Source organism: Lonchura striata, chromosome 3 (assembly GCF_046129695.1).
Source record: "Lonchura striata isolate bLonStr1 chromosome 3, bLonStr1.mat, whole genome shotgun sequence".
NCBI lineage: Eukaryota > Metazoa > Chordata > Aves > Passeriformes > Estrildidae > Lonchura > Lonchura striata.
In genome coordinates, this window is record NC_134605.1 from 8,618,042 (window position 1) to 8,636,099 (window position 18,058).

General features: G+C 49.4%; 4 protein-coding genes across 6 annotated transcripts in view; 1 reads left to right on the forward strand and 3 right to left on the reverse strand.

Annotated features, from left to right (window-relative positions):
• On the reverse strand, positions 1–2,223 carry LOC110483008 (acrosin-like; the record flags this gene model as incomplete). The annotated part of the gene is made up of 5 exons (XM_077782532.1): positions 1–174; positions 613–758; positions 1,061–1,332; positions 1,643–1,858; positions 2,135–2,223. Coding segments are annotated over 5 exons (897 nt in total), but the record flags the coding sequence as incomplete, so codon positions are not given.
• A 2,626-nt stretch (positions 2,224–4,849) lies between these two features.
• Positions 4,850–6,677, reverse strand: LOC110483013 (acrosin-like). The gene is made up of 4 exons (XM_021552646.2): positions 6,421–6,677; positions 5,841–6,106; positions 5,440–5,585; positions 4,850–5,035 (listed from the first exon to the last, which is right to left on the reverse strand). The coding sequence occupies exons 1-4, from the start codon at positions 6,618–6,620 to the stop codon at positions 4,850–4,852; spliced, it is 798 nt and encodes a 265-aa protein (XP_021408321.2). The 5' UTR covers positions 6,621–6,677.
• Positions 6,678–8,694: 2,017 nt separating this feature from the next.
• On the reverse strand, positions 8,695–11,038 carry LOC110483020 (acrosin-like). Its single transcript, XM_077782533.1, is given in 5 exon segments — positions 8,695–8,880; positions 9,301–9,446; positions 9,724–9,989; positions 10,299–10,514; positions 10,791–11,038. Coding segments are annotated over 5 exon segments (1,062 nt in total).
• Positions 11,039–13,944: 2,906 nt separating this feature from the next.
• Positions 13,945–18,058, forward strand: part of RAB3GAP2 (RAB3 GTPase activating non-catalytic protein subunit 2) — a 42,117-nt gene continuing 38,003 nt past the window's right edge. For all 3 annotated transcript variants that reach the window (XM_031504241.2, XM_077781868.1, XM_077781867.1), the window contains exon 1: positions 13,945–14,142. In XM_031504241.2, the coding sequence (XP_031360101.2) occupies positions 14,034–14,142 (109 nt within the window). In that variant the 5' untranslated portion in view covers positions 13,945–14,033. The remainder of the gene's footprint in view (positions 14,143–18,058) is intronic.

Consider the following 18,058-nt stretch of genomic DNA (forward strand, 5'->3'; position numbering starts at 1 on the left):
TTAAACATTCTTTGTGCCCATGTGGTCCAGAATCCAGTCATAGAAATGCTGAGTGGAGGTGTAGACTCCGGGCCGCCTTACTCTGCCGCAGCTTTTTCCCCAGCTGGTCACTCCAACAACCCACCAGTAATCAGCATGACTGTCCTGGCACATGAGAGGACCACCGCTGTCACCCTGCAGCAGAGCACAGAGGATTAAGGTGGTGTTGGGTGGCCACTGTCATCACTGAGGCTGTCTGATTCTCTCTCACAGCAAGAACTGTATTCAGGTGCTTGAGCCTCCAGAAGCTTGGCTGTGAATGACTTGGGTTCTTGTAGGGTAGGGCTCTCTCTGTCATCTCTGCACAGGGCTCCTGGATGTGCAGAGGATGGATGTTTGGCACAAGGGGACCTCTGGGCTGCCAGGAACACTTTAACTGGGCTGTCTGGGTTTTTGGCACAAGGGGAGCCCTGGGCAGGCAGGGGTGGATGGGGAGTGTGTGGGAAGCCCCCAGAGCAGCCGGGGATGAGCTGGGGCTGGGAGGGCGACTGAGTGGCCGGGCAGAGCAGGCCCTGGGCTGTGTTGGGGTGGTGCTGCTGGGGGGTGAGTGGCTCGTGGCATGCTCCTTCTTACCTGGCAGGTGTCGATGAGGCCCTGTGGGTATCCAGCACACAAGTTGTGGGTGTGGATTTTCCCTGAGTACCAGAAGGTGCTGTTGCACAGATGGATATTGATGAGGTGTACCTTGGCCTCCTGCAGTTTATCACTGGGGGTATTATCTGTGAGCACAGAAAGAGACGAACCCCCAGCAGCTCGTTGCCAGTTCTTCTCCTTTGTCTGTGGGGGATCGCCTTCCCTACTGCATGGCTTTGCCTTTGCAGAGGTACTGGGGGGTACATGGCTTTGCCTTTGCAGAGGTACTGGGGCACTGTGACCCCGCTGCCAGCCTTTGGGGAGCAGGCCAGGCCCATCTCTGCAGAGGTGTATGTCCTGCATCCTGACTTTGGCCTCTGCTGTGGGGAAACCCAAGCCCTCTCCCCAGTATGCTAAGCTGGCTTTGGAGTCCCTCTTGGAAACTCACCTTTTGCAGTGGTGGCACCCCAGCCAGCAATCCAGCAGTTATGCTCCTGTGACACTGACACTCCTAAGATAGCATCAGCCACACAGGCCAGCTGGATGTAAGGGCTGCACTGGACAGGGTTGCTCAGTTCCAGCAAGGCAATGTCATTGCTCATGTCACGTCTCTGATAGTTTTCATGACGCAGTAACTTCTTAATTTGGCGGACTTGTGCCCCAGGGCCTGGCTGAGTCAACTCGGTGGCCCCAATCACCACATACACCAAGCTGGTGTTACTGGAAGGTAGATGGAGAGAGGGCTGAGAGGGAGCAGAGCCACAGTGCCACAGCAGCCCTGCACTTGCCAGATCTCTGCATGGCAAGGAGGGAGCAGTGCTCTGGCAGGTGTGAGTGCCCTAGCACAACTTAGGCTGGGGGAATGTCAAGCTGGAGGCTGCTAGGAAGCCTTGGCATGAGCCCAGGCTTCTCCTGAGTACTGTGGCATCCTGGCCACCTGAGAGGAAAGGGGAAGGGAGTAGCAGGTGGTGCTGCTGACAGGGCACCTGCTGGTGTTGTGGGGATGTTCCCATTTCCTGCCCGTTCTTACAAAATAAGGTCAAAGCAGTGGGCTGCTGTGAGGACCCACTCTGCCCTGATGAGAGACCCTCCACAGAAATGCTTTGTGCCTGGTATCCTTGGATGCTGGATGCTGACGATCCAGGGCCAAGCCCCTGGCTTGGCACCTGTGCCACCCACAATGCGTGTCACGCCGTCATCAGGAGGTATGGAGTCAGACACCATGGGTCGGAGCCCACAGCTCCCTCTGCAAGCAGAAAGTCATTTCCATGCTGTTTCATGGCCTGCTGTGGCTCAGGCTGAAGCTCAGCCCTCTGCCCTCCCCACAAGGGCTTGCACGCCCTGCAGGCCAGGGAAGCCCATGGGGTGTGCGTCTGTCCCTGCAGCACCTGGCTGCTGGCAAGGAGCTGAGGCTCCCCATGGTGGGTGGGAAGCTGTGGCCCAGCCATGGGGACAGGCGGGTCCCCTCCAGGGAAGGTCCCAGGTGTTGCCCTGGCTCCTCCCAGGGCCTGGGGCCACTCACCCGCAGTTGTCCCATGTCCCCTGTGCCAGCCCAGCCACGGTGAGCAGGAGGAGGAGGCCGAGCCAACTCATGGCTGCCAGAGGCACGTGTCAGCTGCAAGCACTGAGAGCTCCGTGCAGCAGCACAGCCACAGCCGCAGTGCCCGCAGCAGCCGCGCTGCCCGTGGTGAACTTGGTCCCAGGGCTGATGTCATGGAGAGGTGGGTTCCATGTTCTGGGCACTGTGGCTTCTATCAAGGGGGCCCAGTGAGGGAGGGGCAATATCAAATCAAGGAGCAATAGAATGGTTTGTGTTGGAAGGAAGCTTGGAGATCCTCTAGCTCCAACCCCCTGCCATGGGCATGGAGGGATAGCACTAGGGATCATGGGGAGGGTCTTGCACTAAACCACATTGTCAAGAGTGTCCAGAGCTTGGCTTGAGAGCAGTCCTTGAACAAACTCATGCCCGTGCCTCAATACCCTCACAATCTGTGATGTCATCTAAAGCTACCCTCTGTCACTGTAGAGCCCCTGTCCCTTGTCCTCTCAGGACCTGCCCCTGTAACAAGGCTCTCTGCTGCTTTCTTTAGGTCCCTCTTCTTGCAGGATGAGGCTGTGCAGCCCCCGGGGCAGGCAGTGGCTGAGGAATCCACTGGGGGCAGGGAGCTGGGTGTGCAGCTGCAGTGCCAGCTGCAGATTGAGCTCTGGCTGGCAGGAGCCCAGGACCAGAGGCTGTGAACTGCCCATGCTTTGCATTACAGAGGGCACAGGGAGCTGTGGCTCTGGCCACGATTTCAATGGACACTGAGCACTGCAGCAGGAGCCGGTGGCTCTTTATGGAATGTGACATCTGCGAGTCTGCTGGGGAATCCTGAGGTTGAATGGGTTGGAAACCTGCTCTGAGTGGTGAGAGTGGTGTGGGTAGGGAATCAAATGGGGCAACCATTGGCTCATTGGAGTCACCTGTGCCTCTGGAACGGTCACAGAGGGGAGTTTCCTCAGCACTTTGGCAGCCCAGATGGGACCATAGAGATGTACCCTTGGAGCTTCCCTCCTCTAAACATTCAACTGTTGTCAGCAAGTGAGTTCACCAGGAATCTTTACAGTAGGAATGAGCAAAATGGGGAGTGTTACAATTCTATGCACAGATTCTGTGTAAATTATAGATGTGTATTTGAGCTTCTCTGTTGTTGAGGCATCTGGGGCAGATTTGGTGAAATCACTGGTAGAGGGTGAAGAAGGCATGCAAAGCACGATCAGTGTAAAGTGGCCACAGAGGAGTTGTGGAGGTCCACATAAGGTGTGAGGTGGGGGGCCTGAGTCTCTGCTAGGACACTTGAGTCTCTGCTCAAAGGCTTTTGGAGACAGACGGAGAGCCTTATGTCCCTTCTGCCACACAATGGTTGCTAGGGTCCCTGGGCACACACAGAAGGGGGTGGAAGTCCCTTTTTGGCATGAAAAAGGAGTTTGATGTCCCTCGTGGTTTTTGACATGATGGGAAAGATCCCTTTTGTAGATCAGAGGGTGCCTGTGGCTGAAGTTGTGCAACACTTACAGAAATTGTTATGGGCAGCAGAATTTTGCCATGACAGTGCAATAAAGTTCTGCCAGGGCAATTGGGTGACTCTAAGCAGTCTCCTCACTGGGCAGGGTAATGGACTTCTGTAGCCTTGAGTGGCACTCTAGCACTCAGTGCCTTTAGTGAGTAGACAGCCTGTGACTTAAGTCAAGGTGGCAGGGACCAGTACAGATGTGGGGTGGTTGCTCTCAGCACAGCCCAGGTTGATTAACACAGAGGGAAGAATGCCACCCACTGTGAGACAGGACTCCATTGGCCTGGATGCCAAGAGAATGTACTTCACACATGTCTTCCCCAAGGCATTCCAGGATCCTCTACCATTTCCCCACCGAAGGCCCCAGTATTAAAGTTTGATTGAAAGGGTTTAAAATTAGGTCCAAATTTGTACAGTTTGTAGATGATTTGTTAATTAGGGAGTGGAGAAGTATTCTTGCACATCCTGTGGTGATTCCATGCAATACTCAGGCAAACAAGCACATCAAGATGCAGTTTGTGTCTGCGCATCAGGGATCACAACTTTAAGAGATGACCCTGATGTGAGAAGAATGATGTACAGAACTCTATGATATCAAAAAGCTAATTAAGTACTTTATTATACTATTTTATACTAAAACTATATTACACTAAAACTATATTACACTGTATTACTAACTAACAAGAACTATTACTAACTAATTAGAAAAACCATGACTTTCTACCGAGAGTCCTGACACAGCTCTGATCTAATTGGTTAATCTATCCAAAATACCATCACCAGTATCTCATTAAGAAATCACCTTGAGTAAACAATCTCTGTAACACATTCTACATGTGCAAAACATAAGAGCAGCAAATGAGATAAGAATTGTTTTGATTCTCTTTTCTCTACTTGTCTTACAGCTTCTCTCAGGAAAAATCCTGAGAAAGCTAAGTATCTCTCTGTTGTAAATACCACACAGGAGGTGGAATTGCACTGAAAAGACGCTTCCCTGGGAACAAAGGTAACTTTATTTCAACAACTAAATCAACTCCAGTGTCTGTGTGCACAGAGGAGAGGAGTGTGATCAGGACAGAACAGGGGTTTGACCCTGAGGCTGCCTTTGGATCAGCAGGCATTGCCCCAGCAGGGTAGACTTGCTGTGCACTGCAGTACACCCTTGATGATGCCCATCCTGGTGCTCAAGAAGCATTTTCAATTATCTCTGGGCTGATGTGGGCCAGAATCCAGTCATAGAAGTAAAGAGTGGATGTGTAGATTCCAGGTCGCTTTGCTCTGGCACAGCCTCTTCCCCAGCTGGTCACTCCAACAATCCAGAAGAAGTCACTGTTTTCATCTTGGCACATGAGAGGACCACCACTGTCACCCTACAGCAGAGTAGAGAGTATTCTCAGCTGGTTTTAGGTGGCCCCTGCCAGCACTGGGGCTGTCTCCTTCCCTCCCACAGCCTTTGCCAGAGCTGCACCCAGGCACTTGAGCCTCCAGAAATCTGTGAATAGCTTGGCGTCTTGTAGGGTAGGGCTCTCTTTGTCCTCTCTGCACAGAGCTTCTGGATGTGCAGAGGATGGACATTAAGCAACTGGACCTCTGGGCTACCAGGAGCACTTTAGCTGGGCTTTCTGGACTTTCTGGCAAATGGGAGCCCTGGGCAGGCAGGTGGATGTGGGAAGCCCCCACAGCAGTCCGTGGGGCAACTGGGGCTGGGAGGGTGACTGAGTGGAGAGGCAAAGCAGGCCCTGGGCTGTGTTGGCTCATGGCACACTCCTCCTACCTGGCAGGTGTCGATCTTGCCCTGTGGGTATCCAGCACACAAGTTGTGGGTGTGGACTACCCCTGCATACCAGCCACTGCTGTTGCAGAGCTGGACATCGATGAGCTGGACCTTGGCCTCCTGGAGGATATCACTTGAGGTTTGAGCTGTAAGCAGAGAAAGGAATGATCCCCCTGTAGCTCGTTACCCATTCTGCTCCACTGCTTTAGGGGGATCCCTTTTCCTAAGGTTTGGCTTTGCCTCTGCAGAGGCACTGGGGCACTGTGTCCCTGCTTTTGGGGAACAGACCAGGCCTGTCTCTGCAGAGGTGTAGAGCCTGGCTTTGGCCTCTGCTATGAGGGGAAGCCCAAACTCTCTCCCCAGTGTGCTGAGCTGGCCCAGAAGTTGCTCTTGGAACTCACATCTTGCAGCAGTGGCACCCCAGCCAGCCACCCAGCAGTTCTGCAGCTCTGACAGGCTTAGGGCAGGGTCAGCCACACAGGCCAGCTGGACATAGGGGTTGCAGTCAACAGGCTTGCTCAGCTGCAGCAAAGCAATGTCGTTACTTTTGTCACTTGGATTATAGTGCTCATGACGCACTAACTTCTTAATCCGTCGCAGTTGTGCTCCATGTCCTGGCTTAGTCAATTGGGTGGCCCCAATCACTAGATAAACCATGCCAATTTTCCTGGAAAGTAGATGGAGAGAGGTCTGAGAGGGAGCAGAGCCACAGTGCCACAGCAGCCCTGCAGTTGTGAGGCCTCTGCTTGCAAGGCAGAGATGGGGCAGTGCTCTGGCAGGTGTGAGTGCCCTCGCACAACTTAGGCTGGGGGAATGTCAAGCTGGAGGCTACTAGGAAGTCTTGGCATGAGCCCAGGCTTCTCCTGAGTACTGTGGCATCCTGGCCACCTGAAAGGAAAGGGGATGAGAGCAGCAGGTGATGCTGCTGACAGGGCACCTGCTGGAGTTGTGGGGATGTCCCCATATCCGGCATGTCTTTACCTGATGGGGTCAAAGCAGTGGGCTGCTGTGAGGACCCACTCTGCAGTGATGAGGGACCCTCCACACAGGTGTCTTGTGCCTGGTATTGCAGGATGCTTAAGGCTGACGATCCAGGGCCAGGCTCCTAGCTTGGCATCTGCACCACCGACAACACGTGTCGTGCCGTTGTCATTATCCATGTACTCATACTCATACACCATGGGTCGGAGCCCACATATCCCTCTGCAAGCAGAAAGTCATTTCTGTGCTGCTTCGTGGCCTGCTGTGGCTCAGGCTGAAGCTCAGCCCTCTGCCCTCCCCACAAGGGCTTGCACGCCCTGCAGGCCAGGGAAGCCCATGGGGTGTGCGTCTGTCCCTGCAGCACCTGGCTGCTGGCAAGGAGCTGAGGCTCCCCATGGTGGGTGGGAAGCTGTCCCCGGCCATGGGGGACAGGCGGGTCCCCTCCAGGGAAGGTCCCAGGTGTTGCCTGGCTCCTCCCAGGGCCTGGGGCCACTCACCCGCAGTTGTCCCATGTCCCCTGTGCCAGCCCAGCCACGGTGAGCAGGAGGAGGAGGCCGAGCCAACTCATGGCTGCCAGAGGCACGTGTCAGCTGCAAGCACTGAGAGCTCCGTGCAGCAGCACAGCCACAGCCGCAGTGCCCGCAGCAGCCGCGCTGCCCGTGGAGCCCTCGGCCCTGGGGCTGATGTCACAGAGAGGTGGGTTCCATGTTCTGGGCTCTCTGGGGATCTGTGTCATGGAACCCACTGGGGGAGGGGCAACATCTAATTGATGAGCCATGAAATGGTTTGGAAGGGACCTTGGTGATGATCTCGCTCCAACCCCACTGCCTTGGGCAAGGAGGGATGGCCTGCAGTAGACTCACCCTGGCTCATAAGCTGTCCTTAAACACTTTGAGGGGTGTGGCATCCACACGTGCTCTGGATGGCCCATGACTTTGCCTCAGTACTGTCACAATCAAGATTTCCTTCTTATGATCCCAACTGAAGCTACCCTCAGTCACTGTAGAGCCCCTGTCCCTTGTCCTCTCAGGACCTGCCCCTGTAACAAGGCTCTCTGCTGCTTTCTTTAGGTCCCTCTTCTTGCAGGATGAGGCTGTGCAGCCCCCGGGGCAGGCAGTGGCTGAGGAATCCACTGGGGGCAGTGAGCTGGGTGTGCAGCTGCAGTGCCAGCTGCAGATTGAGCTCTGGCTGGCAGGAGCCCAGGACCAGAGGCTGTGAACTGCCCATGCTTTGCATTACAGAGGGCACAGGGAGCTGTGGCTCTGGCCAGGATTTCAATGGACACTGAGCACTGCAGGAGGAACCGGTGGCTCTTTATGGAATGTGACATCTTCGAGTCTGCTGGGGAATCCTGAGTTTGGATGGGTTGGAAACCTGCTCTGAGTGGTGAGAGTGGTGTGGGTAGGGAATCAAATGGGGCAACCATTGGCTCATTGGAGTCACCTGTGCCTCTGGAATAGTCACAGACGGGAGTTTCCTCAGCACTTTGGCAGCCGAGATGGGACCTTAGGGCAGCACTGCTGGAGCATTTGTCAACAGTCTTGGTGTTGCAGGTGGTGTTGGCCCACACACCTTGGCCTTCCATGTCATTCCTGGTGTGCTTTCCTTCTGTTCCTGCCAGGTTCCCCTCCCCAGAATGACCCCAGCTCTTCCTTTGAGTATCTGTGAAATGTGACCACCTGGCACATCAATACCCTTTATTACCTGTGAAATCTGGCTCTGCCTTAGAGCACTGGCACTCCAGTCAGGAGTCAGGAGTTTCCCGTGTCATGCTTGGGATTTTCCCAGATCTGTTTCCTTAGCCCAGGTTCATACCAGGCCCTAATCAGCAGTCCAAGTGCATTTGAGCACCACCCTCAAGGTATATTATTTCCTATACCTTTCCTAGGCTTAATGTATCAAGTTCCTGCAGCCCATGCTGGCTCAGAGAACTTTCCACCCTGACCAGGCACTCTGGCTGAGTAGTGGCTCTTGGAGCCACTCTGTCCTTTTGTGCCCGGCAGGTCTGCCCTCAGGCTCATTCTGCAGTTGCCAATTTTGGCAGTCCTTTCTTTGCCCAGGAGTTGGAATTGCACTGAAAAGATGGTTCCCTGTGACCATGGACAACTTTACTTCAACACATAAGTCATCTCCAATGTCTGCATGCACACAGAGAGCAGTGTGGTCAGAGCAAAATTTTCACCCTGAGGCTGCTTTTGGATCAGCAGGCATTGCTCCAGCAGAAAACCATTGCTGTGCACTGGAGCATGCCCTGGATCCTGCCCATCCTGCTGCTCAGGAAGCACTTCCAAATGGGCTCAGCCCCATCTGGGGCAGAATCCAGTCATAGAAGTACTGAGTGGAGGTGTAGACTCCAGGAAGTTTTGCTCTGGCGCAGCCTCTTCCCCAGCTGGTCACTCCGACAACCCACCAGGAGTCTGCATCGTTGTCTTGGCACATGAGAGGACCACCGCTGTCACCCTGCAGCAGAGCAGAGGATCAAGGTGGTATTGGGTTGCCCCTGTCAGCACACGGGCTGTCTCCTTCCCTCTCACAGCCCTTGCCAGAACTGTATTCAAGTGCTTGAGCCTCCAGAAGCTTGGCTGTGAATGACCTGGGGTCCTGTAAATCAGCGCTCTCTCTTCTCTGCACAGGGCTCCTGGATGTGCAGAGGATGGATGTTTGGCACCTGGACCTCTGGGCTGCCAGGAGTACTAGCTGTGCTGTCTGGGCTTTTGGCACAAGGGCAGGCAGGGGTGGATGGGGAGTGTGTGGGAAGCCCCCAGATCAGCTGGGAATGACCTGGGGCTGGGAGGGCGACTGAGTGGCTGGGCAGAGCAGGCCCTGGGCTGTGTTGGGGTGGTGCTGCTGGGGGGTGAGTGGCTCATGGCACACTCCTACCTGGCAGGTGTCAATATTGCCCTCTGGGTAACCAGCACACAAGTTGTGGGTGTGGATTTCCCCTGAGTACCAGCCACTGCTGTTGCAGAGCTGGACATTGATGAGCTGGACCTTGGCCTCCTGGAGGTGATCACTTGAGTCTTCATCTGTGACCAGAGAAAGGAATGAGTCCCCAGCAGCTCCTTGCCAGTTCTCCCCCTCCCCTGTCTGGAGGGGATACCCTTCCCTTGGTAGCTTTGCCTCTGCAGAGGTACTGGGGCACTGTGACCCCGCTGCCAGCCTTTGGGGAGCGGGCCAGACCCATCTCTGCAGAGGTGTATGTTCTGCAGCCTGGCTTTGGCTTCTGCTGTGTGGAAGCTGGGAAACCCTCTCCCCAGTGTCCTGAGTTTGCTCTCTAGGCCGGGGTCCCTCTTGGGAACTCACTTCCTTCTGTGGTGGCACCCCAGCCAGCAATCCAGCAGTTGTGCAGGGCTGAGACTATTAGGGTGGGGTCAGCCACACAGGCCAGCTGGATGTAAGGGCTGCACTGGACAGGCTCATTCAGTTCCAGCAAGGCAATATCATTACTTATATCACTTCTCTTATAGTTTTCATGACGATGAAGCTTCTTAATCTTGCGCACTTCTGCCCCAGCACCTGGCTGAGTCAACTGGGTGGCCCCAATCACCACGTTCAGGATGCTAATTTGCCTGGAAGGTAGATGGAGAGAGGGCTGAGAGGGAGCAGAGCCACAGTGCCACAGCAGCCCTGCACTTGCCAGACCTCTGCATGGCAAGGCAGAGAGGAAGCAGTGCTCTGGCAGGTGTGAGTGCCCTCACATGCCTGGGGGAATGTCAAGCTGGAGGCTGCTAGGAAGCCTTGGCATGAGCCCAGGCTTCTCCTGAGCAGTGTGGCAGCCTGGCTGCCTGAGAGGAAAGAGGATGGGAACAGCAGGTGGTGCTGCTGACAGGGCACCTGCTGGAGTTGTGGGGATGTCCCCATTCTCTGCTCCTCCTTACTTGATGCTGTCAAAGCAGTGGGCTGCTGTGAGGACCCATTCCGCACCGATGAGGGACCCTCCACACCAGTGTTCCAGGCCTGGTACCCAGGGGTGCTGGATGCTGACGATCCAGGGCCAAGCCCCTGGCTTGGCACCTGTGCCACCCACAATGCGTGTCACGCCGTCATCAGGAGGTATGGAGTCAGACACCATGGGTCGGAGCCCACAGCTCCATCTGCAAGCAGAAAGTCATTTCCATGCTGTTTCGTGGCCTGCTGTGTCTCAGGCTGAAGCTCAGCCCTCTGCCCTCCCCACAAGGGCTTGCACGCCCTGCAGGCCAGGGAAGCCCATGGGGTGTGCGTCTGTCCCTGCAGCACCTGGCTGCTGGCAAGGAGCTGAGGCTCCCCATGGTGGGTGGGAAGCTGTCCCCGGCCATGGGGGACAGGCGGGTCCCCTCCAGGGAAGGTCCCAGGTGTTGCCCTGGCTCCTCCCAGGGCCTGGGGCCACTCACCCGCAGTTGTCCCATGTCCCCTGTGCCAGCCCAGCCACGGTGAGCAGGAGGAGGAGGCCGAGCCAACTCATGGCTGCCAGAGGCACGTGTCAGCTGCAAGCACTGAGAGCTCCGTGCAGCAGCACAGCCACAGCCGCAGTGCCCGCAGCAGCCGCGCTGCCCGTGGAGCCCTCGGCCCCGGGGCTGATGTCACAGAGAGGTGGGTTCCATGTTCTGGGCTCTCTGGGGATCTGTGGCTCAGGGTTCATGGAGGGAGGAACAACATTGAATCAAGAAACCATAGAATGATTTGGGGTTGAAGGGATCTTGGAGATCCCCCTGCCATTGGGAGAGAGGGATTCCTTGCAGTAGATTTTGCTGCTCAGAAACTTGTTCGCAAGAACTTTCAGTGATGGAGCATCCAAAGCTGCTCTGGGCAATCCATGTTCGTGTCTCAGCAACCTCACAGTCAAGAATTTGTTCCTAATATCTAGTCTAAACCTACTCTCTCTCCTTTTGAAGACTTTCCCCTTTGTAATTTCTTGTGTTGAACCCAAACAAATCATTAATTGCATTTCCTATAGTGTAAATCTGTATATAGCCTAATTATCTATTTTTGTAAACTGCATTAAGGCCTTTGTTCAGCAGCATGTATTCCAATGCAAATTATTATTCTTACTGGAAATGTATGGTGAGTTTTAGCTATTAAGTGTTTATCTGAATGTCTTTAGGAACTTAAAATTATGTCAGATGTTTTCCAAAGTAGTTTTGTTTTCTGTAGCCATCCATATATGTATAATGAATCATTAAAAATTAGGATCTATTGAACAAATACATGAAGGGTTATTGCGTAGCCAAAGTGTTAATATGAGTTTATCTGTACTCGAGAATGCCTTGAAATATCAGGTTATTTGCTGAGTATTCATTGCCTTATTTTACGCTTTCATTGGTATCTTGGTAGTTCGCAACTTGACTTCTTCATGTACAGCAAACCAGGCAGTGATATGACAGTCTTACACTGTCACTACTCTCTAATGAGGAAAATTTTCATAAAGTGATGAAAGCTTCATTAAAGAATGACAAACTATGTTGTTAATTTAGTTTCTTGCATACTCTTTATTAATTCAGTTGACATTACTAGTGACTGTGCATATGACAATTCTAAAATGTCAGTAAATAGTTTAAATTTTCTTAGAGCATCTGCAAATTTGCCAGCCTTGTGTCTCAACTTTTCCCACACTGTGACCTTGTTTTTGAAGAGTATCCTTCCTATTACTCCACATCACGTAATTCTATGCTTGATCGGAAAAACAGGATTGAACAACTCTCTATTGGACAACCACAGGATTTTTTATCTGCTTAAATTCAAGTCTAACCTGTGTATTGCCTGAGGAGCCACAGGTTTGAAATGGAAACACAAAATGTTCCTGTAGTTGCCAGGGGCAAAATTACTGAGCCCTGATTACTTGTCCTGGGTACAGAGGAAAAGACAGATGTTGTTTTTAGTGCTCTTTAATTCAATACCACCTACCTCATTGTGGGGTTGTGGTATCAGCAGGAAATCTGGGGTGCTGGAAGCAGAAAGCTCCTTATCTTTTTTCCAGGCTCGTGGAAGGGGCTGGGACTGCATGGCTGTTCAGCACCCAGATAAAGCCACCATGGCCACCATAGAGTCCCATTGCTGCCACCTCAGGTATATCTTATATAGAATGAATTATTCATTATGACATATTATTACATGAAAGATCTTAACCAATATAAAAGTTAAAACTACTAGTAGTGTATAGTACAGGGTAGTATAGTGCACTATATCAAAGCAATTATATTAAAGGTAGGAAAAAGAAACAATGCCAGGCTCTCTCTCTTCAGGAAGTGTTTGTGTTTGTTCCATGCTGAATATCCTCTTGTAGGCCTCTTTTATGCTCTCTTTTATTGATACTGTATTTATAACAAGCTTTTCAGTAAAATTGTGACTCCTGCTAGTGTTTTGTTGCTTGTTGGAAGAGGAGATGCAGTTCAGTGGGGTTAACTTTCCCACTGGGTTTTAAACCAGTACATCACTACAACAAAGTAGAACAGCTGAAGACATTAAAAAGTTGTCAGGGTAAATTAAAGCCAGTTTCTTTGCATATCTCACAAGGGATTTTCTGGAGTTTATAACCTATTACAATCTGTGCTTTTAGGACTATCCAACCGGAGCCCACTTTGGCATGAAACTTCTCTTAGTAAAAAAGGTATTTAAAGACTATGTAGAAGACCTAGACTACAAACCAAACTTGCAGAAATAACTTTCTCAGTTATTTCTACTTTTCTTAGTTATGTCTGCTTTTAGCTACATAAGACACACATTGCTATCACATAAAAGAGCCCTGTGAGAAAACAAGAAACAGAGTTCTTATATACATATATGTGTGTGTGTGTGTGTATGTATGTGTGTGTGTGTGTGTGTGTACGCATATAAAGGCTAGTCAAGTAAGATCCATTAAAAATTCATCAAGTCTTACACCTAGGGGAATTTGTATTTTCTCCGGGTCCAGAAAACATCCCTTGGTGTTCTTCCCATACATTCTTTTTATTCCTTACCTGAAGAAGAGGTTTTGGAGGCTGCAGGTCAGCTGTCAGCCATGTACCAATTGCACTCCACAGCAAATCTCAATCATCATAATTGCTGCTGTCATTCAGATGCTGCAGAGTCCAGAGAAGGAATAGAAATGGGTTGACATGAAATCTAAATAAAAGCTTTTTATTTGCAAGAGCAATCAAGACTGAAAGAAACTCTGTTTTCACTAACCATAAAAGGTGTTTTCTATTTATCAGAGTAACATGGGGGGTTTGGGCTGTGCTGGTTCAATATTAGGTCTAGATGGTAAAATCCAGCTGAGGGAGTTGGGGTTGTTTAGCTAGAAAAAGGGATGTTCAGCGATGATCTCATAGCTCTCTATAGCTACTTCAGAGGCGCTGTGGGAAGGTGGGCGATGGCACTGTTTTCCCAGGCAGCTAGCGACAGGACAAGATTAAAGGGCCTCAAGCAGCGGCAGGGGAAGCTTAGGTCGGACGCTGGGAGGAAATTCTTCAGGGAAAGCGCGATTAAACCCGGCACTCCGGAGCCCTGCGGGGCGGTGCGGAGGCGCTGCGGGCGGAGCGCCAAGGCACCGCCCTCCCTCCGTGCCGCGCATGCGCGGGGCCGCGCCGGGCCGGGGGAAGCGGCCGAGCCTTTCCGGGTTGGGTGGCGGCCGCGGCTCCGGCTCCGCCGGCACCGGGAGCATGTCCTGCAGCCTCGTCCCCTTCGCCCACTTCCAGGACCTGGAGTTGGCCCGCGACTTCCTGAGCCCGCAGCGCCGCCCGGGCAGCGCCGCGGCCGGCAAGGAGAGCGGTGAGTGCGGCCCCCGTCCGGCGCGGGGCTGTGGCCGCGGGCCCGGCGCTCGCTCCGGGGTGGCCGCGAGCCCGCGGCGCTCCTGGGGCGCGGCGCGGGAGTCTCGCCGTGGCTGCCGCGCCGCCACCGCAGAGTCAGACTTTCCTGGCCCCCACGAGTCCCAGCTGCGCAGCTGTCGCTCCTCATCCCGTAGTGTGGAGGTGAAGTGCTTTGGCCACTGACCCTGCGTGCCCCAAACTTTAAAAGTTTGTAGGTTTCTTGCTGGGAGCGCAGCTGTCTGAAGACGCTCTCCGAAAGACAACGCACGCTGTGCGTGCAAGGTTTTCTAGGATTGCAGAACGTGCTGAAAGTGTACTAAAGGTTTAGCTTGGCAGCTTAAATTAAAAGACAGCAAATATTAAAGCATTATCAGTCTGAAGCTGTGGACCAGGTTTCTGCAGTGTGAGGCAGTGCAGGCTGAGCTGCTTGACAAGGAAGCTGCGTTCTCAACAGATCCATGCCCAGGATAGAAACCACAGGAAACTGAAACACCGTTTCGTGTATTTGTTACGCATCCTGTGAAAACTGCACAGTGTGTGTGTATAGGTGTAAACCCCCCAAAATAGACAAACTGTATTTGGCTGATGTTTTTTGGTTTCTGACAGCAGTAGGGAAGGAAAGTGTTTGAAGAGGTTAATGAGGATGCTTGTAAAAATCCTCACAGCTGTGGACAGAGCTTTAAGAGAAAACATCGAGGTACTTATTTTAAAAGTTTAAAATGGCTGTGAGGGAATTAGAAGAGGGGAAATTATAGGATGGTTTGTGTTTGAAGTGACCTTTAAAGTTAATCTAGTCTAAACCTCCTGCTGTGGGCAGGGACACTTTTCACCAGGCCAGGTTGCTCAAATGCCCATCCAGCCTGTCTCTGAACACTTTCAGAGATCACGTCAGAGAAGCATCCACAGCTTCTCTGAGCAACCTGTTCTAGTGCCTCATCTTCTTTATTATATAAAAAAATTCTTCCTAATATACAATATAAACTCATTCCCTGTTTAAAGTCATTGCTCCTTATCCAGTAACTACAGGTCTTGTTAAAAAGATGACACAACAGTTTTTAAAAACCTTTAAAAGTACATTATATGTTCAGCTAGTTAATTTTGCCACTAAAACTTCTGTGTGCAAAACTTTTGGTAGAAAAACAGTTTCCTGCTGCTGCTTGTTTTCTAACTCTAATAGTGTTTGAAAAATGCATAACAAGTTCCACATGGCTTTTCTCTGGTATCATCTGTATCTAAAGGAGAGATTCTGGAAGCAGAAGGCTTCTGTTAGTATGTCTTGAATTCTGAAGATAACTCAAAGTATTGGAATGTGTTTGTGTTTCTAAAAGTGGGCGTTGAAAGAAATCAAAATATTTTTCTCCTATTTGATGGTACATGAGAGATGTTTGTGTAAAGTAACTTGGATATTTTATTGGAGTGGATTTATCAAATGGTAGCCATAAAGAGAAATATTTAGTATGTTGTAAAACTACCAAAATAATAGAAGTAAAGAAGATGCATAGCTGCTGTTCCATTTTAATGAGTTGGCTGTCTTCTGGACTATTTTTATATTTGCTTATTCAGTCATTGAGGCAGAAGTGAGTGTTTTTCAAAATAATGCTCATTTAGATTCATTGAAATCTTTTGGATTTTTGCCTGTAATTTTTTGCTACTACAGATGTTTCATGGTTGAGGATAAATAATTATAAATATCAGCAAGTGAGAGTTCCCAAAGTGGTTTTTGACATAAAGATGTAACTTAGTGATTTTTGAAGCAAAAATTCTTGATGCATTTGTATTTGACAAGGGAGAAGTGCTGCTCAAATTTGCCAGGGTATCTTAAATTAGAAGTGAATAAATTGTTTTTTTATCAGGGAATGCTTTGCTAAAATCTCTTCTGTTGACTGAAGAGTAGTTTCATAAGGTTGCATGTTTAAAAACTTGGATTTTAGTCTGTTTTTAGATTTTTTTACTCTATAGGGAAAAAAATAAATTCTAGGGTTTTTATGCTAATAAGTTCAACAAAGAAGATGTTAATTTGCTCTGAAATCAAACTTTAGTTCTCAAACTGTGGTTGTTTTTATGCAAACAATTATATAAATACCAGCAAGCACCTGCCAAAACTCTTAAGTATTTTTTTTTTATCTGAGGATGTGAACCTTTCATATACTTTCTCTTTTTTAACGCTATGCTTCATTTGTGTGAAAACTCATGCTAGTCTTTAAAGGTTGCATTTTAAAATTATAGCTACCTTAGGGAAATAAATATATATTAAATATTTTTATTTAACAGGGAACATTCTAGTTAACAAATTATTTTAGTAATAACTTAATATTTCAAGTATTTAGTAGAGTTTTCAAGAACTCCTGTCAGGTTTTGGATAACAAATGTTTTTGAAAAGGCGCCTTTGAAATCTTCAAGGTGTGGGGTCTAGGGTTTTTAGTGGAGGCTGTAGGCCTTGTCTTTCTTTGTTTCTTAGTTATAGAGCAAAGAAGTTTCTAATGCTGTTTTAACTTGGGCCATATTTTAGTTCTAACAGGACTAACCAAAGTTTTTTCTGTGAGTGTATTTGCTGCAATAAAATTTAGGGTTACTTTTGTAAAAGCATTTTTGCAGTAACATTTTAAATAAAGAGAATTTTCTTGCTTCAGAAAATGCAGGCAGTATACATTTCTAAATCACAATGTGATACTGTGACTTTAGTCCAGTTTTTAAATCAGATGTCTTTAATTTGTGTAAAAACCTGTAACTTGTCATCTTGTATTTAAAGCAGTATATGTTGTTTATATAAAATTTAATCGAGGTTGTCAACTTCAAATTTTACTTGAAATGCTTAGCAAAGTTTTGTATATATTAAAAATACAGGTGTAGGTAAATAAAAAAAAAAAATCTGGATTTTTATTCCAAGGGGACTTGATTTTTTTCCCCCTTTTTTTTGTACAGGTAAGCATTTAAACACATTCTACAGTAGAACAAGATGAAGGGAAGTTTCTATCAACTACAACTTCACTTAAGTTTTTCCTGTAGCCTAGCAGGTTGTCTTGTTTGTGCCAAGGATACACTTTTTTGGTAAACTGGGAGGGAAAGAAAGCTGTCCTCTTCCTCTGAGCCTTGTGTGAAGTAATTTCTGCAGGTGCCTGTTTCCTGCTCACTCAGTGGACACTGGAAGGGTTTGTGTGCTTTGTGTTTGTGTTATGCAGTCATCTGTTAAAATTGCCACTGATGCCATGCTGGAATAATGTAAGAAATGTTCATAGACTGCTTGAGCTGACCATTGATCTGCCATGAAGCAAAATATAGCTACTCTTAATTGTCCATATTAGAATAGAATAACAGGTGTTGCATTGGATCTTGGCTCACATGCTTTAAGTAAATAAACCTGGTGTTACAGAGTGAGCTGGTTAAAGATGCTTCTTATGGAGTTGCTATATCTTTATTCTTTAAGAAAAAAATGTTATGAATGCTTTTTCATATTTTAATGAGGAAGACTTAAACAAGCATGAGAATTTAAGATTCTTGGGAAGAGTAATGAGGCACAAGTCCTCTGTGGAGCCTGAGCCTAGTGGTGTCTAAGTGGCTCTGAAAACAGCTGTTCTAACTGTGCAAATACTGGGAATAGGAAATGTTTGCACCACATTTAATTTGACATCTTGCTGTGTTGAAGAGGTTTTGGGCTGCTGTTGGCTGGATCAGGAAACAGCTCTAACAGTTAACTCTCTTGTAAAGCTGTCTTAAATAAAGGCATGCATAGGAAGGAAAAGATCCATCTTATCTGCAATATATGATAAGGCTTTGCAGGCATGACAGAATTTTAGCATTCAGAAATTAATTAATGGATGTTTACCTGAACCGAGCAGAAAGTAGAGCAAGACAGGTAGAATTTCCTATAATCTTTTTGA

Coding starts and splice junctions, on each gene's coding strand:
- LOC110483013 (XM_021552646.2), bottom strand. CDS start 6,620: ATGGTGTATGAGTATGAGTACATGGATAATGACAACGGCACGACACGT. Junction 5,586..5,840: donor GGGTGCCACTGCTGCAAGAT/GTGAGTTCCAAG, acceptor CTCTGCTTACAG/CTCAAACCTCAAGTGATATC. Junction 5,036..5,439: donor GCAAGATCGACACCTGCCAG/GTAGGAGGAGTG, acceptor ACTCTGCTGTAG/GGTGACAGTGGTGGTCCTCT.